Raw genomic sequence first — 25,839 nt, forward strand, 5'->3', positions numbered from 1 at the left:
AATTAATTGAGGTCAATGCGGCAGTCTAAGTGGGCAATACATACCTGTGGTGGCCCATATGTCTGGCTCTTTTTATATGTCCGATTCCTTTGCAACCTGCTGTAGGGCATATTCCTTGTTCTAAAGCTTCTACTAATTCCAAGGGACCTGTTCAAATAAAATGAGAGGTAAAACATACAGCTATTTTTACATTATTAAGAAAAGAAAATATATGTGTCACACTAAGTCAAACAAAAATAAAATGGTTTTCGTATCAGACCTATTATCTATTTCTGAGCAACTGAGATCAAATATACTTACATACTAGGAAGTGGTTTTTTTCATCAAATGCATATCCATTAAATTGTAATGACTAGTATAGTTCTGTACATTAGTCTTTTGGTATTTAGGAATCTAGATGCAGTTCTTTTCAGAGGCTAAAAAGGTAAAGGTAAAGGTTTCCCCTGACGTTAAGTCCAGTCGTGACCGACTCTGGGGGTCTCATCTCCATTTCTAAGCCGAAGAGCCGGCGTTGTCCATAGACAGCTCCAAGGTCATGTGGCCGGCATGACTGCATGGAGCGCTGTTACCTTCTCACCGGAGCGGTACCTAGTGATCTACTCACATTGGCATGTTTTCGAACTGCTAGGTTGGCAGGAGCTGCAGCTAACAGCGGCCGCTCACGCCGCTCCCGGGGTTTGAACCTGGGACCTTTTGGTCTCCAGCTCAGTGCTTTAACGCACTTCGCCACTGGGGCTATTAAATGTTAATCACTTCTTCTATTTTCTGTTCTTGATTTTTTTTTCTATTTTGCACATCCAAGCACACACACATTCACATGGACACAGAGCTAGATGACAGCTACTTATGATTGCCAATATTTCTCAGCTAGCTCTTCAGAGATGCTACAAATATTCACTCTATGAACTAGTAACCAATGCAGATCTGCTGTGCCACATCATCCAGTCAATGCAGAGAAACCATCTAAACAAAATGGCAATTATTTTCGTCTTCTATTTTTACTATGTAATGATGCATCTTACTGAGAGGGGGCTGAAGAGGATGTCCAGTTTTTCCGCACCAGCCTGCAGGATGGATATCAGGGCTGTCGGCATCAACCCAGTAATCATAAATACTATCCCAGCCATCAAAGTGAATCTAGAGCAGAAAGGAGTAGTATGTTTAAACTGCAGTTAAGTCTTATTTCCATGTTATGTCTAAGTGTTATGTCTACTTTAGTTAGGAGGGCAGGAGATAAAAAGCTGATGGAAAAGGACCGGGGGGCTAATGGCACTAATAAAAATGAATGTGGACTCCTGCTTAGTTGGACCGGAATGCAGGATGAAACTGATTGTGCTCTCAACAAAGCATAAACACTAAATGATACAAACCAAGCTAGAAGTGCCATTTGTGATAATTACAGCTGCTCTTATGCTATATTTATTTGAAATAAGAATTTCAAATGTATGCTAATTAAAACTAATTCATTAAAGCCTTGATTCACAACCTTAAGCACACACTGAATCCAGAAAGGTTCCTGAACAACTAGACCCCAGAACTTGTAACCCATTATGGCAAAAGATGCTTAACCTTTGAATAGGAATGGACATATACTCTTAAAGGCTATAATATCGTCTATGAAATGGGTTATCTGAGAGTACAATAAAATTATCTCAAAAAAAGATCTAAAGTAAAAGCTTAATTGAAGACACTCCATTAAAATAGGAAAATTCTCGAGGGTGCTAAACTAGTACTTGTTAGGTTCATAGGTCTTGCTATGCTGGCCTGTCATATGTTTTGTAACATAGAATGATGGGATATGCTGCACAGCTGCTGATGCTGGGGAATGGAATTGTTTTGCAGTTTGGGATACTGAGAAAATGTGCTGGGAAAGAAAACTGAGCTGCCAAGTTGTTCCTATGAGAAATGTGGGATATGAGAGGAGTGAGGTAAAGCCTAGGAAGGCAGAATACTTTGTGTTGTTGACAAAATAGCAGTAAAAAAAGGTGAAAATGTTTAAACTGCTTAGTGCTTTCAGCATACAGTGTAGCTGAAAGTTCTGACAATTTTATGCTGTGATCAGTTCTTGTTTCCTGAATAAATTTATCTGAATTTGTTGAAAAAGAGCAAAGTATTTTGATCCTGAAAACTCTGTATATTATGCATTATACAGCTATTAACTACCTAGAAAATATTCTATAAGCTAAAGAGCTTTGTAATGAATAGGTGGAAGAATATGAAAAGTTAAATTTTCTTTACTTGAGGCACCTAGATATGAATTTCAAAATCACTTCTTACTCATGAAGGTATGACAGCATACAAGGCAATGCAAAGGCTGGAGATTGCTACCTCTACATCTCAGCAGAGGTAGAAAGGGGCGTTTCATCACAGAATCAGAGGTTTTAAACCTCTCTCTATATGGACACTGATATGGAAGAAGGAAGGCAAATCAGGTGAATATGTGTGCGTTTGTGGGGAAAGAGGCAAGGATGCGTATTTGTGCACAGACATGAAAGAGACAGAGATAAATGGAAAAGTGTCAGCATATGTAGCTTACAGATTTGCCTATCCCCTGCCTGATATGAAGCCATGCACTGCAGAAGTAACAATTGCTGACAAAGTTCCCCTTGATGACATAAAATTGTTGCAGCTGTAGTTTCGGTTTATTAAATAATATGCTAATTCTCAGCATCTTCAATCAAAGCACAGCTGGAGATTACAGCAGAAAGAGAGAATCTGAGCTGACAGTTACTATATCTGATGAATAATTGTAATGGACACAGAGACAACAACTTGTGTTTGAATTAACTGGGAGATAAAAATAAAGTTCCCAAGAAAGAGTGGAGGCCCAACTGTGCTCTTCATGATTTGTCCTGCTTTACAGATAAGAACACAATCTTGTGATAAAATAGATTTTCTTTCAATCGCAAGCATATTCATTATTATAATAAACTAAGAAAGTTATGTCCAGTAAAGTTACTTGGTAAAACTATTTTCTCCCATTCCAAGTGAAGCTTTTTGTATTTAAACATTGCCACTTAGTCATGATTTCAAACCAGTTTATAAAAAATAAAACAGACAAATCAATACATAAAACAACAAGCAAGTGTGAAGGATTATTAAAAGCTTAAGAGGTAAAAGGACTTAATGTTGTAAAATACTTTAAAATGCCTTATGTGCTTGCTAGCTTCAGTTTTAGTATTTGTCAATATTTAGAAGATAATGTGAGTCCACCTTATAAGACTAACATTACTATTTCTCAGCTAAGAGAATTTAGAAGTGCATCTTGACTTAATACTATTTAAGCACAATCCACAAGGCACAACATTTTAGGTGGATTTTATTTTCCCAAAGGACGAGTACTAGAAAAGCGCATGTATGATCATGGACTCTCGTGTCTGCAGACTTATTCATTCACTTTAACAGAAGGGCTGTGGTTCGGTATATATTGATTCTTGTTTTAAAAGGCAGACAAAGAGGAAAAAAGCAAATCTCAATTACTTTAATTCTGTGGTCATCAGTATCTACTACGGTGGCTACCCTGATTAATACAGGATTTCTCTTGTCAACTACTTCAAGTTTCATATTCTTCTGAAATCCATGACATGGTTTCTGAAACAGAAAAAGATAATTTTAGTTTCTATTTTATAGTTTTGTATACCACTTTTCTATTCAAAAGCAACTAAGAAAACACAGTGAAATTAACAGATACACCTGTGTGTTTTCTTCACAAACAGCATATGAATTAGAACACCCTAATGCCTTCCAGGTGTTTTCAACTTCAGCTCCCAGAATCCCTGAGTATTGGAACAGCTGGCTAGGGCTTCTTGGAGTTGGAGGCCCACAGGTTGTGCAAGCCTGCTGTGAAGGATGCATGACACCTTGTCAACAATATAACTTTGTAAGTAATGTGTTGAGATCATGCAAAGTCTATATTTCTCCTTGAAGGGGATGCATAATATGTATGCTTATATGACTGTATATGTTAAAATAGCCTAAAACCCTGACAGAGTTTATTAATTCTCCCATCATAAATATCATGGGGTTATAACATTGAAGAATACCTAAATGCAGTGGTGATACTAATTCTGTTTGGACTTTACTGTTGATGACCAGTTGTGAGCCCAAGCAATCCAAGGGTAATGAGAGGGATCTCCAAAGAGAGACAGTTTTAGCTGGAAGATTGCAAGGAAAAGCTCAATCCATTAGTCTAAACAAGCTTTTCCACTTCACACCATCTTCTCAATGCCAATGCTGCTAAAACATCTCCCAACTAGAGGACAAAAAAGGAGCCAAGTGCATTTTTGTGTATGGTAAAAATGAACTTCTTCATCAGAGGCTTTGTTAACTGTACTTGAAAAAAGATAAACCTTGATTGAGTGTTGTTGTTTTGGATGCCTAAGTTAACTATCAGGAGAAGATATGATATAGAAGTGTATCATGAATGAATTAAAAAAAATTTTTTTAAATGAATCACCATTTTAAAATGTAAATACAAAATTTGTCTTAAATAACTATGAAAACATTTGACAATCTCTATGTAAGTATGGTAGTACTAAAATGAATGTCTGAGATGTTACAAGCTTGATATATGGAGTGGGGTACATGTCATTTGGCCCTAACCCAGGCCTGGGCAAACTTCGGCCCTCCAGGTATTTTGGACTTCAACTCCTACAATTCCTAACAGCCTACTGTTAGGAATTGTGGGAGTTGAAATCCAAAACCTGCAGAGCCAAAGTTTTCCCAGGCCTGCTCTAACCAAACAATAAGCTGAAATGCTTCCAAATGACACGTTTTGGGAATACAACTTCTTTGTCATCCCTGTGTGGGGAGGATGAGGGAGAGGCAAGTTAAAGCCAGTTGGGTCCTGAAGTCTGGACTCAGCTGATAACTCAAGATCCTTGCAGAGTGTATAGATAGCTTCATTCTTCCTTCCTTCAGGCAAAGGAGGAGCAGAACAATTAAGATAAAGCTTCAAGACCATGATGGCCATCTTCCCAACCCTCTCTTTTGAGTGTGATTTCAGAGAGGCGAAAGGCCTCACAATGAAGCCCTGAGAGCCAGATCTAGCCTCTGTGCTTGTATGTTTCCCAGAGGCATAACTGACTGGCCTGTGTTGAAAAGAGACTACTGGGCTTTGAACTGACTTAGTGAAGAGTTTTTTTTATATTCTAGTAGTCCAATACTTTGGCTACCCACAGTTCCCTTATTCATCCTCTTTCCCCCTTATATGGCACAGAAAGGGACCAGGATGAGTGAAAGAGAAGGAAAATGAAAATCAATCAATGTGTTGTCGAAGGCTTTCGTGGCTGGAATCACAGGGTTGTTGTGTGTTTTCTGGACTGTATGGCCATGTTCCAGAAGTATTCTCTCCTGACGTTTCGCCCACATCTATGACGAAACAACCTCTGCCATAGATGTAGGCGAAATGTCAGGAGAGAATACTTCTGGAACATGGCCATACAGCCCAGAAAACACTCAACAACCCAAAATCAATCAAGTTTACATACAGTATTCCACTCTCCCCTTCAAGAAATAGCAATCAAAGAAAGGGAATGAGGTATGTATAAAAGCAAGCTTTCCATTTCTGGTTCAAATGCTCATGTTTATGTTTACATAAGCAACTGAAGAAACAGATGGCTCTCATCAGGGGGGAGGATTAGGCTGGAAGGCCTACAGCTGCTGACCCCTAAAATAAATCCCATGAACAATATATCTGAAGAGATGGCATACAAATGCAGCAATAGGCAAATGAGCAGCCATCAGACCTAAGACCAGATGGGCAAGGGCAGGTACTGATCACAAAGGCTGCATCAATGGTAGCTAATCAAACACGAATATGTTTCTTACCACTTTAAAAGCCCTGGCAGGTGCAGGCAAAGAACTGGTTTCTTCCAAATATTTCTCCCAAGAAAAATGCTTGGTATGTGGATAGTCTAAAAGGAAGAATCATACATGCAGGAGACATATTATGTGACATATATTTCCCAGAAGTAGCTGTGTTAGTTTTGCAGCATAAAAAGGATGGGGGGGGGGGGAGAGAAAAGGGTAAGTGCAGCAGCATCTTTAACTGGTCTTTAGTTTTGCATGAGCTTTTGTGGATATAAACCCAAGCTCATGCAAAAATAAAAACAGAGGCTTAAAGGTCCAGCTACATTTCCCCCCTAGAGCTAGTTATTACTGTAATTTAAAAACAGCAGTAAGTGTTATTTGTATTCTTCTCACCCCATATAAAGGAACAGGATATGTTATTCTCCTTGTGGCAAGAGCAACAGGTTCTAAGACCTATCCCTTGGGACTCCGAGACCTCATTCTTCCACTTTCTTTTCTGAATAGTAGATGTATGAAGAAGGAAGACTACCAGTAAGTATTTTCCTTGTAAAACAATTGCCTCAGAGCACTCTGTAGTCTGATCAGGAGAAGCATCCAGACCTGAAAAGGTGAGGTGTGACAGTTTCCCCCTCCTCAGACCAAACTACTGTGTCTTAGTGCATCTGCATCCAAAGCATGCACACTGAGTGAGTGTAAGCTTAGAAAGTACATTCGGGGAGGGGGGTGACAACACAATGGCTTTGCTACCTCTTCAACATTTGGTGTCAACAAGAGGTAAGAAAAGTAGGGGGCCTTATAATAAATATGACAGAGCAAAATATAGTTCACTCCAAACCTGAAAGAGGCTGAACCCATTATTATAAGACTTATGAAGACAAAGTATCACAGAAATCTCATGGTGACTTTTGGCAAACAAAAAAACCATACTCAAAGGCATATCAATTTCAGATAGTAACATTTTACATAGCTATATACTCATTTCAAACTATTAAGAATTATGTATCCATTTTAAAATTAGACAACTGTCTGCCCTGCCAGCAATCTAAGGCCCCTTCAACACTGCCATATAAAATCCAGATTTTCTGCTTTTAACTAAATTATTTATATGGCAGTATAGACTCATAATCCAGTTCAAAGCAGATAATGTGGATTATCTGTGTTGATAATCTGGATTTTATGGCAGTGTAGAAGAGGCCTTACTGAAATCACTCTGAACATAATTTTCTATATTGTACAAAGTCACCATCGCTTTATATCATGAAGGGGAAACACTATCTCTGTTGAGAAGCCAATCTGAACCTTTCTGGTTTATAAATCCCTACTGTTAAAAGATAACAGTCTTCAAGGCTTTTTGGGTGACTCATACTATGGCAGTGAATTAAACCATTGCTCTGTGTGGGCTATTTTATAGAGTTTGCTACCAAGAACTACAGTTAATTCACCGACAGGTTAAATATTTATGGCACATTAAAGGTTGTCCTATAAGCCTATTTGCATGCCCCAGTTTCATCCCACGAATTATTACTCATGATTTCAACATATTATTGCTTTCCATTTCCTGGTTATTGCTGCTTTCCATAATGATTTTTTCCATGATAATCATTACTGTTTATTCACTTATCTTTCTTCATATGACCTCATTCATCTACATACAGCACATAGCTAATATTAAGTACCACATATTGAGCAATCATAATTTCGTGGATGATGCTTTCATAAAATCTTATTTGCTAGCTGGCATAAAAAATTACGCATTTGCTCCCTTTACCCATCATCACCATCTCATTCTTGAATTAAGACATGAGACATGCTCTTTGGCACCTCATTATGGTGCGAATCAGAAATCTCATTATAGTTTAATTTTTTTAACTGTTATTTATCAAAACATTTATACCCTGTCCTTTATAACTGAATCTCATGGCGGTGTAGAAGTAAAACAAGCCATTTAAAACACTTCCTTGTTAAAAGCAATACATTAATTTAAGCATGATACATCAAAACACTTTATAATGTTAAACACCAAAAGACTAAACCATGTGTACATGTACAATTCGAAAAGCAAATAAAGTCCTGTTATAATTTGGCACCAGAAAGAAATCAAAGTTGACAGTGGTTGGAATGTGAATGGGGCACCATAGCAAAAAAGGTACTCTTCCATGTCTTCCCACAATGTGTTGCTCCTGCTGCTGTGACGAACAGGCAAATGTAAGACGGATACACATAGGAAGAGGCATTCCTTCAATTGTCAAGGTCACAAGCGATTAGGACTCTGAGGCCCCTTCGATACTGCCATACAAAATCCAGATTTTCTGCTTTGAATGGGATTATATAGCAGTGTAGACTCATATAAAGGTTTTCCCCTTACATTAAGTCCAGCCGTGTCCAACTCTGGGGGTTGGTGCTCATCTCAATTTCTAAGCCGAAGAGCCGGTGTTGTCCGTAGACACCTCCTAGGTCATGTGACTAGCATGACTGCATGAGTCAGTGTAGTTCCTTTAAAAGTGCTGGCCAAATAGTACTCTAGTCAGCAAGCTCAAGCTGCATATTCAAAATAATCTAAAAGGGCACATAGAGTATAATGCAGAAATCTAAATAGGAAGTTTCAGTGCTGGAGGGGGGCGGAGAGTGTGTGTGGCCACAGTGGCTATCCTTGTCCGGGGAAGGCTATAGCTGATGAACCAACTGAAACCCATGGAAAGGATTCTGTGCCATGGCCCACTTGAGTCTCCAGTGATAAAGATAGATGTAATAATTCACCCAAACTGAGGAAACAGGAGTGCAATCCTACTCAGGCTACAACATTTCCCAAGTCCCAGACCCAAGAATCACCAATTCGCAGAGCACCTGTCTTACTGGAATTGACTCTCATCCAGGGTTTTAAAGCATTCAGTCACACGGCCCAGATGGCTCAGAGAAGAACCAGAGCTTGGTTTCATGAGCATACTAATGGGACTGCATCTTAAAATTTCTAGTAACTTACAATTATGGTGCTATGAAAAAATGTGTACCTGGAGGGGTTATAAGTGTCTTCCTATGTTCCTTGCACCATCCAACTGGATGAATATGTGGACTAGCTGCATCACACCTGCAAATAAAATATTTTTAAAGGTCATTAGATTTTAAAAATAAGAAAAAAGAGAGAGAGAATATAGAAATATGGGCATAGGCAGGCACTAGTAAGGCCATAACTCCAATAATACATTCTTGAAGCTGATGCCTATAAAATGCACATACATGTGCAACTAAAAGGGAAGACCTTTTAACTATTGAAGGATGGATGGTGAATGTTTACCTTTCCAACAGTAGAGTTTCAGCAACAGGAAAAATAGGGATAAAGGGTCATCTACACTTAATTTTAACTTAATTTCATCTAAAACATCCTATGGTCAATGGGACACACATGAACAGCTGAGTTGCCTGCTAAAAGCAAAATAGCTATGAAATGACTTTCTCATTTGGCCAAATTTATTACATACCTTAAACATTTTAACCCTTATTCTTGCTTTGGCTGTATTAAAAATTATATTTACTCAGTACAGCGATCTGAATAGATATTTACAAGCTTGGGTAGAGATTACACTGCGATTTTATTGCTATTTTTTTGTTGAAGATATTTTCAGGAAAGTGAAAATATCTCTATGGAGAGGCAGGGAATAATTATTTTAAAAGTACAGTAACAAAATATACATGTTAAAATATTTATAGCCCACATGGCCACAATAACAGTTGTAACAATGTTACTAGGAATACTCAATGAAGTGTAGTTTGAAGACTATAATATTGTACCTAGTTATTAACTTTTTTCTTTTCTGAATTAGCAACAATGTAATTAGCAATAAATATACATTACAAACAGCCAACACGTTTTCCCATAAAATACTTAAAACTAGGAATAACTACTTAAATAGCAGTCCCCTAAAAACTAAATTTAAAAATAATAGTCAACTATCATACAATAGCAAAAAAATGTAAAATAATTTCAATCTGTGCATCTTTTTCATTGTTCAGGCCACTTTCATTTATTTCTGCTCAGTAAAACCAGTTAATGCACAAATCATCTTACAGCTCCATCTAGTGTTCAGATATAAAACTCACAATGAACATATACTTTATGCTAAATTATGGTAAAACAACATCCCCCCCCAAGTTAACACTACAGCTTGTTATATTTTTATGTGATTTATATTTATTCATTGGACATGTGTCTCTTATGAGTAAAAACCAGGCACATGCCACACATTTCCAGGCTAAGTGTGCAGTGAACTAGTGTTGGAGAATATGAGAGTACCGATTTCCTTTTAGCCAATCCTGCATTTCTTTACTGGCTTCAGAGGAAGACGCTTCACTGACTTCACAATCAGCCTAGAAAAGCTAAGTAGGGCTTCTGGGAGAAAATCCTGTGCATTGAATTTGTTTTGACATAGCGATCAGGAGAGTGGTTAAATGCCAAACTACTTAAAACAAACTTGTTATGTGCCTTCCTGGTCATTTCTGATTTATGGTGACCTGAAGGTAAATCTATCACAGGGTTTTATGGCCAGGATTTGTTCAGAGTGGGGTTGCTTCTGCCTTCATCTTTGAATGAGAGTGTGTGACTTGGTCCAAGAACAACAAACTTTATTTATATACCGCTCTATCTCCCATGGAGACTCAGAGAGGTTTACACATAATAAAAACATTCAATACATATACATCATACAAAATACAAGAAACCAATATACAGTAGAGTCTCACTTATCCAAGCCTCGCTTATCCAAGCCTCTGGATAATCCAAGCCATTTTTGTAGTCAATGTTTTCAATATATCGTGATATTTTGGTGCTAAATTCGTAAATACAGTAATTACAACATAACATTACTGTGTATTGAACTACTTTTTCTATCAAATTTGTTGTATAGCATGATGTTTTGGTGCTTAATTTGTAAAATCATAACCTAATTTGATGTTTAATAGCTTTTTCCTTAACCCCTCCTTATTATCCAAGATATTCGCTTTTCCAAGCTTCTGCTGGCACATTTAGCTTGGACAAGTGAGACTCTGCTGTAACAGCAATTAACAAAAACATATTTAAAATTCCAACATTTTAAAACAATATGATACCTCAATAAAAGCAATTGCAATCGCCTGGGTGATTCTACAGCCAATGGGTAGAATATATAAATCGAACAAAATGGCAATATGGGCCAGGGTAGGTAGGACTCACGTGGTAAAAATAGGCATAAGCCAGGGGTGAAGTGTGACTAACAGCAAGTAACCTAGGCCAGGATTACACCACTTCAACCTACTGTTCAGCTATCAGGTAGAACTAATAAAAGTAAACACCATAACAAAATCAGAGAAGCAGGTAAAGTGCAGAACAGGAGTCATGTAGTGGCCAGGGTGGCATCTAGAGATTACAGAATAATCGCTTCCAAGAGCCAATTTAGACCCCAAGTTTCCATTAATGGCTAAAGTGGCGTCTAGGGCTTCAGATTAGTCATTTCCAAAAACCTGTTTGAAACCACCAAAACCTGTTGAAACCACCAACATTGGATCCCATGCTGTATTTTCTTTCCTAGTCATGCAAACCTGCCCTCAATTTATACATAAGTCCAACTTATACACAACTATATACTGTATATATATAGCCCTCGTAGCTCCCCTAGCAACCACTCACCCCTTAAGAAAAGTCTTGCTTCACCCTTGAACACTAACATCCAGACTTGAAATGACAGCCTAGTTCTGTTGCCCAATTTAGACACAGCATGCAGACAAAGAAGTTATTTTCAAAAGCCATACCAATAGTCATAGCTTTCGTCCCAATTGTCAAAATGAACCAGGAAACGGCTGTCCACGATGTCAGTTACCGTAGCAACACATATGAACGTAGGGTTTTTTCTGTCTACGGCTTCAAGCTTCATTCCCACTCGGAATCCTGATGGAATCACCGTCTAATCAAAGAAAGGTTGAAAAAAGTAATGATTAGCTCATTTTATTTAACTGCATGGAGTAATGCAACATCAGACATAATTTTTAAAATGCAGATTTAGAATAAATTAAATATCAAAAATCGTGGTATTTATAACATCAGGTTGCTTACTAATGTTCATGGTATGAAAATAAAACCAGAAATGGGTTTCACAATATTTTAGAAATATTACTATTGTGTTCATCTCTAAACAAAGATGAAAGAAATGTCCTAACTAGTTTAGTATGCCATAAAAAGGTTCCTTGCCTAATACAGTATGACATAAAAATGAGATGTATTGCCTAGCTGTATAGTATTAAGAAAATAGAGAGGACCACAGAGACCATCTGGATACTGCAGTGAGGAAGGGGTTGCTTTTTGGGTGCATCTACCCCAAGCGTGGGCAAACTTCAGATCTACAGGTGTTTTGGACTTCAACTCCTACAATTCCTAACAGCTGGCAAGTTGGCTGGGATTTCTGGGAGTTGAAGTTTGCCCATGCTTGATCTACACTGTAGAAGAAATGCAGATTGACACCACTTTTGTGTGTGTGTCAGGAGCAACTTGAGAAACTGTAAGTCACTTCTGGTGTGAAAGAATTGGCCGTCTGCAATGACGTTGCTCAGGGAATGTCCGGATGTTTGATGTTTTACCATCCTGTGGGAGGCTTCTCTCATGTCCCCACATGGGAAGCTGGAACTAACAGACCGGAGCTCACCCCTCTCCCTGGATTTGAACCGCCGGCCTTTTGGTCAGCAGTCCTGCTGGCACAAGGGTTTAACCCATTGTGCCACCGGGGACTCCTGACTATTTTAAGTGGTTTGAACACCACTTTGAACTCCCTTGACTCAATGCTATATAATTCTGGGACTGGTACTTTGGTGAGGCACCAGCACTCTTTGGTAGAGAAGGCGGAAAAGCTTGTAAAACTACAACTCACATGATTCTATAGTGTTGACCCATGGCAGCTAACGTGGTGTCAAAATGCATTAATTCAATTAGATGCATCCTTAGTTACTGCTGTCTTGGACCTGTTTCACCTGCTGGATCCTGCTCTTTGCAGGACCGAAGTCCTGGCTCAACAGAAAGTGCCCATAAATCAGGGAATGTAGAAAGGGTACATGAGATCAAGGTCTGTTCTTCTCAACAAGTTTGTTATCTGGTTTCCCCATTCACTTGTCTTCATATTAGGTTGTTTTTAAGAACAAGAGTTCTGTAGCCCCAATAAAGTAAGAGTATGTTTTTCATGGGAAAGAGGTAGTGAACAGATTCAGGGAACAGCTAACAGAGTCAAACAGGGCAGAGGGAGATTTAAAGAGGCAATTTAAATCTGGAACAAGTGAGGTGGAGCTTGAATGGTCTATTGCAGTGGTTCTCAACCTGGGGTCCGCAGATGTTTTTGGCCTACAACTCCCAGAAATCCCAGCCAGTTTACCAGCTGTTAGGATTTCTGGGAGCTGAAGGTCAAAAACATCTGGGGACCCACAGGTTAAGAACCACTGGTCTATTGTGATTCTATCTCCCTATAAAGATGCCCTAGTCCACAACCTGCAGATTTGTATACTTAAAGATGGATGGTTAGGACAGAATAGAGATTCTATTGGTGTACCACCCAACCCATTGGCAGATAAAGTGGTGTCAAAGTGTATTAATTCTACAGTGAAAATAGTACACCAACAGTCTCAACAGTCCCCCTTTCTGATGTCAGCCAGAGTGCGCTCAGAGCTTATGGTTAATAACAAGGAGCAAGAGCAGCAGCAGACATTATTCTAATATTCTATGTGATATAACTGCACTATAATAAACAGCAATACTTAGTAGATGTGCCACCATTCCTCATTTAGTATTCTCCATGTTTTAGCTCTGAGGAGCATGGTATGGTGGCTTAAGCTCTGGACTATGATTCTGGAGACGAGGGTTTGAATCTCCACTTGGCCATAGAAAGGCTGTTTATGACTTTGGACAAATCACACATTCCAGGCTCAGAAGCAGGCAAATGCAAACCCTTTTCAGAACAAATTTTGCCAAGAAAACCTTGTTACAGAGTTGCTGTAAGTCAGAAACAACTTAGAGGCACACAACAAGAAGTTGAGATATATTTTAAGTAAGATCAAGGACAACAGCAAATGATAGGAAAGCTACTGACAGCAGAGAAGCCAAGTACAGTGGAAGAAAACTTACGGTGTTTTGGTTTTCAAATAAGGATTTAGGAGCAGCTTGAGCCTTGCATTTCTTCAGGTATGCAGGCCAATTAAATTCATCTTCTTTATATCCTGAAGAAGCCCGTGAAAGCAAAAGAAAGAAGATAAAATATTCATTAATTCTGAGATGAAGTTATGTCAACTGCAGCCACCTCTGTTAAAACTAATTTTCACTATCTGCCAAATCATCCATTGCCAGTATAAGCTGGAAAAACATCAAACTTTCTTTAAAAAATTCTTCCTGTTTTTGGAAACTTAATTGTCAGCAGCATTCTAATTTAGCATACTAACAGCTTCTCCTAAAGCGGTCCAGAGGTAGAGATACTAAAACTAAACCATCTGCTTCTCTTCCAAAGCTACAAGTACCCATTTTCTAGTAGACAATTTTCTAATATCTGCAGATAATATACACTTATGAATTCTATTTAACTCTTGTAACCAACAAGATGCAAAGTTTGGAAAGGAAAAATAGAAATCCCTCATACAACTTATCAAGTTTGATTTGTAGCCCAAATACAAAGAGTCCATTTAATTGTTTAATTATTTAATTATAATCACCATAAGGAAATCAGAGGAGGGGGGAACCAAGTAACACCATTATGAGCTTTTGGGGATATCAATTCACTTCTGCAAATGTGCTGAAGGTGTATGCTATAAAGCACACAGGTATCTCTTTGAAAATTACAACTCACAGTGGCTCATGATGTAAATAAAGAAATGCTTCATCCCAGAGGTGGGATTCCAGTTTGTAACTGCAAGAAATGGTTCTCATGAAAGGAGAACTGACAAATTCAAACAAAATAAACAGGAAGACAGGCTGTATGAATACAAGGCTGATGAACACCAAACCACAGTTTGATGAAAGAAACAGAGCAAAACATGTTAAGGGTGAAAGGTGGCTAAGACAGGTGAGGTCATTACTCCTCAGGCTAATGAGCCCTCTTGGGTTGCATCTACATTGTACAATTAACACAGTTTGACACCATTTTAATAGCCATGGCTCAATGCTATGAAATCCTGAGATTTGTAGTTTGGTGAAGCACCTACACTCTTTGACAGAAAAAGCAAAACAACTTGCAAAACTACAATTCCTATGATTCCACTGCATTGAGCCATGGCAATTAAAGTGGCTTAAAACTGCATTAATTCTACACTGTAAAGGCATCCAAGGTGGGCTGTTCCATAGAGGTCAATAGTACAAAGGAAGGCTTACTCTAATTGGGCAAAGAAATGTGGCGCTATAGAAGACATGGGCAAACTTGGACCATCCAGATGTTTTGGACTTCAACTCCTAACAGCTGGTGGACTGTTAGGAATTGTGGGAGTTGAAGTCCAAAACACCTGGAGGGCCAAGTTTGCCCAGGCCTGCTCTTATATTGTAAAATAATAATACTGCCTCCTGCAAAAAAACAAAAACAAAAAAACCAACACATTCAAGAGCACATTTAAAAAACAGCAAAATCTTAAAATCAGCAATAAGCACTAAACCATTATTAAAACATGGATAACAATAATTAACAATACTAAAAAAAACCATTTAAGGGTAACTTGAAAAGAAGTGTCTTGCTATGTTTCCTAAAAGTAGGGAGAAGGAGTGACAGACCGAACCTCCAAAGGAAGCGAGTTCCACTGTTTTGGAGCTACATGAGAGAAAAGTTTTCTCATTGTTCGCTGTGAGAAAAGATGTCTTCAAAGGGGATTTCTAGCTGGTATTAACAGCATGACAGGTTCATAGCTCCTTAGATGACTAGGCTCAAATCCGTTTAGGGCTTTAAAAGATAAATGCTTCGAAAGATAAAATGATATCAGCATGAAATGCTTCTATTCCAGGAAAAAGACAGGGTACAAATAAAATACCACCAAAATAAAATATAGACTGTAAATGAGTGCAGACCTTTGCAATACTGGAATAACAGTGTCCCAATGTTTTGAACTATTCAGCAGTTTACCTGCTACATTTTTAACATGCTCTTTGTAGATGGTCTAGATGGATATCTATTTCCAAATGTACTCGTGTCACCATGTGTTTTTTAAACAGAACTTATTACCTTTTGGTGGATGAAGCTTGTGCCCTGTTTTCTCGCACCATCCTACTGGGTGAATATCAGAAGAGTCAGCATTCAGCCAAAAATCGTAACAATCTGGGTATTCATCAAAGTGAAGTCTAATTCTGTAGCCAAGTGTCTAATTGCGAGGAGAGAGAAGAAAAGAACAGCAAAGCAAAGAACAGACATGAGTCAATGTAGACTAAGAAGCAGACTTATGCATAATCCCCAAATTTTAATCTGTGTCATAGATGGGGTCAGAACTAAGAAATTCTAGATATAATACTACAGTTTATCACACTGTCACAACTTCTTTCATTATTGAGAAAAGGGAATCAATGCCAGGCTGAAGAGGAATATAAGATAACATGCTGTCTGTGTGAGAGAAAACAGCAAGGCCATGGTGTATATATTTAGATGTGCACTTTTATCTACAGTAGGGATGTCCACCAAAGTCATTTTGAAATATTTTCCAGCCAAATAAATTTATTTTGGGGCCACATATGCACATACAATTTAAAAGAACTTTACTGAATTATTTGGGGGGGGGGGGGCACCCCGAAACAGCCAATTTTCTTCCAAACAGGCCATGAAATAACCAGAAGTAACACTCCAATAATCCAGAAATGTGGTTCTCCAGAGTCTGGGGCACACTGATCCCTGTATTAGAGTTTACAGTATTTCAATTACAGGTGCAATTGTCCCGACATGGATCTGTCTTTCTCTTTCACAACAGAAGAGCCACCAAGTGATGCTGAATGACAGTCAGAAAAGGGCAAAAGCTAATTACAGAAGACATTGCTGAAATTATGGAATGTACTATCATGAATGGGGTAATGGACACCAACTTAAATGTTCTTAAAAAGAGATCAAACAAATTAAAAGAGAACAATGCTACCCATCTTAACAGAATTAGAGGGAGGTCACCTCTGAATACAAACAGGTAGCAAACAGGAGAGCATTTGGCCTCATGTCCTTCTTGTGGGCCTTTCAAAAGCATCTGGTTGGCCACTATTAGAAACAGCAAATTGGTGTAGCTAAGTCTCTGTTCTTGTCTTGCAAGGCACTTTATCCTTACTTGAAAGGCATTCATCTTCCCACAATCATACTCTCAATTGCTTGATAGGGATGTTTTCTGCATTGTCATCATTATCATTATCATATTTACATAGCTCAATCATTGTAAATGGCATTTTACAAGTAAAAGAACAACTGAACTGTTCTGCTTTCAGATTTAAAATTCAATTAAGACATGATAAGAAAAGGGAAAGGAAATGGCAGTGTGGAAAGGTATGAAGTCCAAGAGATACTGGACTTTGAGACCACAGCTGTGGCAGTTGGGATGAAGGGTCTTTCATCTGGCCTAGGCATGGTGAAGTTGCACCTCCTCCTCTCCATACAAATTGGAATTTACCTCTATTAAAGATTAATGTCTTTTATTATGGTTTTGTACTCACCTCAGCTACTGTAAGGACACAATACATTGATTGGTGCTCCGGATCCACCCCTTCCAGCTTCATTCCCACTTTGAATCCATTTTTGTTGTAAGGGAGGGATTGATACTAGAAGGAAAGTACCAATTTTGTCATTTGTTATTTCAATATGAACATAGAAAGATGGGTGGATATTTCAGTATGGATCTCAAAGCCTGAACAGATTCTCTACTTATGTATTTAAAGCTAGCCATAAGTATACACATATGGAGAACTGAAAGGTAGGGAATACATATTGGAATTATATAACATTTGAAAATATGGTGGGGTGACGTATCTTTTCTAGGAACAGATTACAAACAGGTCTCTTGATTTCTGCTAGATCTTGCTAGTCCCTGGAAAATTTACAATGAATGAATGAATGCTGGCAAAACTGCTCCCTTTACAACAAGAAGCCTGAAATGATACAAATCCTCTTATCTAATTCAGAAGGGCCCTCAGCTTTGATTACAAAGTTGTGAGTAGGTGGCACATACAACAGCTTTCTCGTTGAACAAAGCCCCAGTGCCCTTCTCTGTCACTTTTAACAGATCTTAACAATTATTGTAATTCCAGCATTTATTGGCTGGCATCCCGCTGATTATGTGTTTCTGAAGGAGACAACCGGTCAGGTTGTCCCATTTAGAAATCACTTCAGCTGGACTCACAAAAGAAAGCTGAATGCTGATAATATGGCACCTTTTACTTTGTTCTTTAAGTTCCAGTTTTTTTTTCTCTTACGTTCATCAATACCACATTGCTATTTGCCACCCTCAAGTATCATGATTGCTTTTTTCTTTTTCTTTAAAAAAAAAAGCTGTAATAATGCACAATTACTACTGCCCCCGGTGCAGCAATAGGTTAAACTCTTGTGTTGGCAGGACTACTGACCGATAGGTCGGCGGTTTAAATCCGGGGAGCGAGGTGAGCTCCTGTCTGTCAGCTCCAGCTTCCCATGCGGAGACATGGGAGTAGCCTCCCACGGGATGGTAAAGCATCTGGGCACCCCCTGGGCAACATCCTTGCAGACAGCCTATTCTCTTATACTAGAAGCGATTTGCAGTTTTTCAAGTCGCCCCTGACATGAAAAAAGCACTTACGGCATGATATCACAGTGCTATTACATTTCTGCCTTTCTGCATGCAAATTACAATAGCACTAGAAATAGGTATGCATAAAGGAAAAAGAAAAGGTTGCACACAACCTTTTGGAACGAAACTGTGTACAGAAATTACTGTAATGAATTACACAGGCATTCCACACTGCTTGAATACCTTGTAAAATGATGTGCTTTAAAAGGCTATAGTTTCCTATTAAAAATCCTACTTTCCTTGTTTTTTTAAAAATAGACCAGATAACAATAATTTCAAAGGCATCTAAGGCATACATTACAACTATTATTATAAAGCTATTGTGGCTACATTCTACCCAAGATATGACAGCCTTCTCTTCTGTGCTGAACTATTTAAACAACTTGCTCCAGTATCTGTTCTTTTACAGGCCAAAATACTGTTAGCAAATTACAGATTTAGTGGCCATAACACTTGTATTTCTGGTACAGGCAGCAGCAACACGCAATATATGTGTTTTTCCAAATTGGCCCAGCTGCTCACAAACACTCTGAAATGCAGGGCTACTCCAGAGCTTTAGAGAAGTTCAGAGTTGTCCTGAGTCTTTACCTAGCGTGGAGTGAAACTTCGTTAGGGGCCAGATATCCCTGGATGTTTCTGGGACACTCAAGGAGTGATGTCTGGCCCGCTTTAGGGTAAGTGACCCATGTAAATAGCCCCTAGGAGCGAATGACCTCTGGAAAGAACAGTTCAACCCAAACAAATCTAAGAAACACTTTGGCTTTCCCCATAAAGATATAAAACCATTACAATGATCCAACAGTGTTATCCAGCACTAGTGACACTGGGAACTGCATTCCTTCTCCCTCCTATTGTAGCTCTCCATGATACCAAATAATAGATCGGGGGACTCTCCCAGCCATTTGGAACAGGTTTTTTATTGAATGTGGGGGATAAGGGCAAGAAGGAGGAGGAAAACTTCACAGTTCTGGTTAAAGCAGGCAAGGGCAAACTTTGGTCCTCCAGGTATTTTGGACTCCAACTCCCACAATCCCTAATGAACTGAAACCCAAAACACCTGGAGGGCTAAAGTTTTCCCAATGCCTGGGTTAAAGCTATGGATTCTGCTTCATATGTGACAGTTGTCAAGTTCCATAAGGAAGATAAGTATCAAAATAAGCAAGTTGTTAATATCATTTTTTTTACCACACATTCTATTTAGAGGTCAGCTGAACTCATGAGGCTCTCCAGATGTTGCTGGACTTTAACATTCTTTACCACTGCTATGCTTTGTAGGATGGACTGGATTTGCAGTAAAACTATATATATGATTTCTACCTCTGATTTAATGATTAACTGCCACAATACATGATCTATGTAGGCTTCGTATAAGAAGCAGTCTGTTAGGATTTCAGAAGATATTGTACCTCTTTAAAAATCTTAAGTGGTGCTGCTATTGCCTTCTCTTCTTCCAAATATGAAGACCAACTCCATGCTTTCTTTGCCTTTGACATTAACGCTAGAATTACAAATTAAACAACTTAAATAAATTAGGAAACATCACAGCTTTGCATGTTATTTATTTCATTATACAAAGAAACTGACTGAGTGACCTTGGACAAGTCACACACACAACCTCAGAAGGTGGCAATGGCTAACCTCTTCTGAACAAGTCATACCAAGAAAAGTGTGTTAGGTAAAAATGACTTGAAAGCAAGAACAGCAAATGGTCCCAGCTGCACCAATAACATCATTGATTTTAGTGCTGCAGCGTTAAAGGTAACTGTACTATCTCTGGCTTACCTATCATAATAGAGCACTATTCAGTTAATCAGCAATTCTTAATCATGTTTTCCTTCAAGTACCTATTCTGCTATTAATGTAGTGTATCAACTGTGCAACCTCATGTATTTCCTTTTTACATTTAATTTCAGGTTCTATACATTTTTCTTATTTTTTGCCATGCGGTTTAGATTTGAAGTTACCAACCCCTGCCCCCCACATACACACCAAAGGGGACACAAAGCAAGGTCTCCTTGTTGCTTTTGAAATATATGCTTTCAAAAATTATCTGTATGACCTTTACAAATACTAAAATAAATTCTTGCTTGCATTCAAAAGATTTAATTATCATAATCTCATTTATATGTCAACTTGAAAGTTCCCCTGTGGAATAGTATAACAAAACCAAAGCATAAAGGAAGTTATTCAGTCAAATGATAAAATGGAAGTACATGAAGAACAATGTTTTGCAGACTTTCATTTTCTAAATTACAAGGACCTTGCTGTACACAGCACTATCATTTGCTTTCATGAGATAAGTAATGAGCCTCTGAGAAAATGATGGAAACTAGAAAAGGGTCAAATATGAACTTACTCTCTTTTAAAACTGCCATGTCTCTTTTCCTCTTCCGTGTGGCTCTCTGAGAGACTCTTAGTACCCTTCCTTCAGGGTTCTCCTCCTAAATTGCAAAATTAAAGTATAAATAACAATTTAAATAACTTCATAAAGACAATTTTACTGCACTTTTAAAACTGTTCATGACTAACGGTTTGACTCATACAATCTGTAAAACCTCCAGGGCACTCTGTGCATGTTTACTCTGAAGCAAATCCCAATGGGTTTACATCTACTAAAACTGTTTTAAAGGGTTCAGCCTTAAAAATTCATGTGCTTACACAAAAGCTGTACAGAGTAAATATAACAATAATGATGTGGTTCCTGACATGAGCACTTTTGACAAAGACCACTCATTCAATGTTTCCAAAACAGATATGTTTAGGTATGTTTTTAAAATTTGGAACTTTTAGACCAGTCTATGCAAGTCAATGTTGGATTTTTTAAAAGGTTGCAACTGCAGATAGTTTGACCTTTAACACCATCAGATTTGCCATACTAACTGTTTCCTTGTCCTTTTTGTTTCTATCTTCTACACATTCTGATTTGGGAGGCAATTTGATTTTCCTTTTTTGAGCATTCTTAGAAGAGTCTTCATCATTGAATTCTGATATGTCTTTGTCTTCCTTTAGCTCCCTAGAAAGAGAATTCGCATGTCATTACGTTCTTCCATTGTAAAAATAAAAAGTAACTTTCAAGAAGAAATTTAAATAAAAGCCAAAACTAATCATTACAAGTACTAAAATGGTAATATGAGATATCCTATATAATAGGGGAGACAGACTCAAGATTGGGATCTACTAGTACATCTCTGGGTAACCCTCTAACAAGTCTGTCCATTCTTTGAGAAAATATAAGGCAGAACAGGTCCAGTGATTTAAATCATTGTATTTCCTTCCCCTCTAGAGAGAAAGGCTAAAACAATGATAAAATAGGCTATAAAAATAAAATACGGGTTGTATTTTTAAGCTCAGCTGATTTCACTATGGAGTTCTTGTTTTTCCATGCTGTCTCAATCTTCTCTTATATTGCAGTATTTGAACTTGCTGTCGAATTATTTTCCGCATATGGCAACGATGCTTACCTGTTTTTAATTTGATGGGTACACTTAGGGCTGCAAGCTTTGTCCCCAGGTGCATACTCCATCGTAGTTCCAGAATGAAAACAATTTTCATAGAAATGAAGTCCATCTACCTCCTTCAGTTTTGATGACACATCTGTCTTCTCTGAGAAGGCTACATAGTGGAAAGAGCAGTGGGTCTTTGGGACTGTGTATAAGTGAAAAATACCAGACATTGTTGCACATCATGTGTAACAAGCAAAATGTGTCAGTACATGCTATATATTTTCCAAGCTTTTCTAAACTCACTTATGAACATTTCTACTGCTATGAAAAAGAGCTCAAGGCTTTGCAGCAGCTATTCACAGTCACAGCAGTGTTATTGGCTTTAGATGAGATAGTTCACTCAATAGCATGAAAGCTCTTTATACCACTTACATGTATTTTTATACAGTGGTTTAAAAATATCAGAAGTGTAATAATCTATTTGTGAACAGAATTAGCATGAACGATATTGGACTGGATTCACATCAGTGATAAAAGTTCAACACCAGAGTTTCCACTGGAGCAAGAAGAGATGCTCTCACTGATTCCATTTCCCACTTAAATCCTCTTGCTCCCTCCTATCCAAAGAAGATGTTCAAGAAAGTTGACTGATCTTCCAAAACAATGTGCAGGGGACTACAGCAGAGATATTTTTTAATAGAGCTTTTCTTGGAGCTTGGCTTTTTTCTGTGAATGAAAACTAAATGACCTAACACCAAAATGTCAGAGGAAAGCTTTGGAAGACTAAATTTTAGTTTTTAAGATAGCAATTTGTTCTAAAGTACTTTCCATAGTTATACTAATATGTGGTCATGACTCAGATTTACCAAATGACACACATACTGGAGAGACTAGAATTTTAATCAAACTCTAGAACTGTTCTCTAAGGCCCCTTCCACACAGATGTATAAAATCCACATTGAACTGGACTCAGATAATCCAGTTCAAAGCAGATATTGTAGATTATCTGCCTTGACATTCTGGGTTATATGGCTGTGTGGAAGGGCCCTTAGGCTTAATTCACACTTCCAAAAAAGCAAAGTCATTCTTTTGTTGGAATTTCATAACATGAAAGACCTAAATACTCTAAAGGCACCAGATTTTATCTGACATTGGATGCTAAGTAGAGTAAGCTCTGGTTAGTCCTTGGATGGCAGATCACCAATGAATATCAGTTGCTGTTGGCTATCTGTCAGAGGAAAGAACCTTTTGGTACATTAGACCTTTAGTTCTTGGTCTCTGTTCTGCGCTGGATTTTATATGCCTGTCATGATTTACTTTCAGATATTCTTTTGTACTTCATATTTTATGTTTAAGCTGCTCTAAGAGCCATGGGTGGACAAATGTCCTAAACATATCAGTATTGAAACAAACAATGCTTGTTTTTCAACAATTATGCTACTATTTTGTGGATGGTAGGCTACACTTGCCAAAAACAACAATCTATAAACAGCAATAAAAACATCATATAAACAGTAATTCTTAACGCAATTGCCAGCTTTTGATATAAATCCTGAGTGACTTAAAAGGCATCCTAGTCAGGTTTGGAACCACAGTTTCTGGCGAAAGGGATTCACACTTTGCCATGCCACTGCTGCCCAGTGTGTGTTAAACTGTAGCTGGTTTGACACACATAAACCAGCTACAGTTTGCATTGAGTAAAAGCTACTATATTTGTTGTTGTTATTGTTGTTGCTGTTATTATGTTTATTTATACCCCACTCTTCTCTCTAACAAGGAGACTCAAAGTGGCTTACAATGAAAAGCTTTTCAGTACAATTTAAAATCTACAAATATACAAACATTAAAATAGTTTTAAATATAAATTGTTTTTTTAAAATTCAGTTAAAATTCATAAAAACATAAACAAAGCTAAAAACCACAACACCCCCTGACATGATCTTTAAAAACTTCACCATGCTCACTTTCTGAACTGACTTATATATGACTAGAATTAATGGGCTGCACTGTTAGAGATTAAATAAGTTTTATTCTCACGCACACGACTAGATAACTTTGATATGACTATGAGATAATTACACAAAAATAATTAAATCAATGCCCTGACCTTCTTGAGCAGTTGGCACCATCCAGGTTGTGGTAGCTGTTGCCTTCTTAACATTTTCCATCTCTGTTTCATCAGTGATCACTTCCAGGGCACCAAATTCGTTCACACGAAACTGATTTTTTAAAAAGAAAGTGTAAAATTTTTAAAAAGTTATGCCTTCAATGTAGCCAAATTGAGTTTTTCATATTCCTACTTATGGCAGTACTTATCAAATGTTTTTTAATAAGAAATCCTAACATTTTCCATACATTTCTCTAACAGTGATATGTGTCATAGCTATACGCAGTATACATTCTGAATTCAGAAATAGTTGACCAATCACCATCTTTAGCAAAGCCTATAATACACTTTCATGAAGCTACTTCTTCCCATCTGTTGACATTCCTGTCTGTTTATACATGGGAGGAGGGTGCAGCTGAGGGACATTTCACAGTGAAAATACTGTACATTGGAAACCAAGATAAGGTTTTGGAAGGCTCGATCAAGTGCCTAGTTCTTCCAATCCCTACTCAATACTGATGTGTAGGGAACTATATGAGTACAGAAAAAGAAAAACTGCGTACAATTAAATGGCAGGTAAAATAAAATGTACAAGAGAAATAATGTGGCACACCACTACCATCTAGTGGTCATTATGAAAACACAACTAGCAAAAATACTGTAATTTTGAAAGTGAACATTTAGAGTGGATTCTAAATGGAGAAAATAGCAAATCCTTTTGCCATCTGAATTCCAACATCTATACACAATGGACACTTATGTAAGGTTGGATGTAACAAGTACAGATGGAAATAATAACCACTCAGCAAAACAAATACATGCAAACATATAAATAAATGCTTTTGTAAAAAGTTAGTGCTTTTAAGATTTTCTGCACCTTGGTGTGGAGTCAAGTCACCCATCCATCATTGTTTTGAGTTGTCTGCATAGATTCCTGTCTATCTTCTTCCCTTCTCAATGAGGCTTAGGGTCCTTCCAGACAGGCCCTATATCCCAGGATCTGACCCCAGGTTTTCTGTTTATCCTAGCTTATCGGGCAGTGGAGACTCATATAATCCAGGTTAAAGCAGAAAACCTGGGATAAGATCCTGGCATATTGTCACAGACAGAACGCCACTAGATAAGATTCAACACAGTTTATTAAGGATACAGAACCAAAAATGCCCGTAAAAGACAAAGGGCTAGGCAAACACTCGCCTTCAATACGAAAAGATACTAAAAAACAGTTCAAAAGATAAACCGGATTAAACGGGAGTTTAATCCGGGTTAAACCAAAAATGCTTACTTCAGCCTGGCACTTAAAACAAACAAAAACTGGTAAACAAAGATTCAATAAAACGTAAATAACTGGCAGCAGATTTCTCTCTGCTACACAACAGCTGTGGTTGATAAACTAAGTTGCTACTCCTCCGTGCAGCAAGCGAACTCCGGGTTCAAACACATCAATCAGGGCAGAAGCAGTCAGCGGGGTCCCAATCCGGTCCAAGGTCGAAGGCCAGGTACAGACGTCTTAGTTCACCAGTTCCACCGATAATCACAGAAGGGATAGTCCGAGGTCGAGTCAGTCAGTCAGTCAGTCCAGCATCAATCCAGAGTAGGCAATTAATGTCCGTCAAAAAGACGACGGAGGTCCAAGCTATTAAGATTAAACACAAGTTGCACAGGAAAAGCCCACACAGTTCCTCCCGCCGTCTATGCCCAGTGTCCTTGGTAACTTACGTA

At 38.1% G+C, this 25,839-nt stretch overlaps 1 protein-coding gene and 1 long non-coding RNA gene across 4 annotated transcripts in view; one reads left to right on the forward strand and one right to left on the reverse strand.

Annotated features, from left to right (window-relative positions):
- l3mbtl3 (L3MBTL histone methyl-lysine binding protein 3) overlaps positions 1 to 25,839 on the reverse strand; it is an 86,356-nt gene that overhangs the window by 23,051 nt on the left and 37,466 nt on the right. For 2 of the 3 annotated variants that reach the window (XM_016996412.2, XM_062978786.1), the window contains exons 3-16: positions 24,118 to 24,229; positions 22,029 to 22,212; positions 21,448 to 21,580; positions 20,924 to 21,008; positions 19,974 to 20,065; positions 17,462 to 17,566; positions 16,008 to 16,143; positions 13,940 to 14,031; positions 11,590 to 11,741; positions 8,820 to 8,896; positions 5,830 to 5,915; positions 3,481 to 3,591; positions 1,023 to 1,137; positions 45 to 147 (exon numbers count right to left, since the gene is read on the reverse strand). In XM_016996412.2, coding sequence (XP_016851901.1) covers positions 45 to 147; positions 1,023 to 1,137; positions 3,481 to 3,591; positions 5,830 to 5,915; positions 8,820 to 8,896; positions 11,590 to 11,741; positions 13,940 to 14,031; positions 16,008 to 16,143; positions 17,462 to 17,566; positions 19,974 to 20,065; positions 20,924 to 21,008; positions 21,448 to 21,580; positions 22,029 to 22,212; positions 24,118 to 24,229 — 1,583 coding nt within the window. The remainder of the gene's footprint in view (positions 1 to 44; positions 148 to 1,022; positions 1,138 to 3,480; positions 3,592 to 5,829; positions 5,916 to 8,819; positions 8,897 to 11,589; positions 11,742 to 13,939; positions 14,032 to 16,007; positions 16,144 to 17,461; positions 17,567 to 19,973; positions 20,066 to 20,923; positions 21,009 to 21,447; positions 21,581 to 22,028; positions 22,213 to 24,117; positions 24,230 to 25,839) is intronic. The other variant, XM_062978790.1, reaches the window with a different exon arrangement.
- Positions 3,681 to 25,839, forward strand: part of LOC103280143 (uncharacterized) — a 50,214-nt gene continuing 28,055 nt past the window's right edge. The window contains exons 1-2 of the long non-coding RNA XR_507188.3: positions 3,681 to 3,880; positions 6,216 to 6,342. This is a non-coding gene — a long non-coding RNA (uncharacterized LOC103280143). The remainder of the gene's footprint in view (positions 3,881 to 6,215; positions 6,343 to 25,839) is intronic.

The sequence above is a fragment of the Anolis carolinensis genome, chromosome 1 (genome assembly GCF_035594765.1).
Source record: "Anolis carolinensis isolate JA03-04 chromosome 1, rAnoCar3.1.pri, whole genome shotgun sequence".
Taxonomy (NCBI): Eukaryota; Metazoa; Chordata; class Lepidosauria; order Squamata; family Dactyloidae; genus Anolis; species Anolis carolinensis.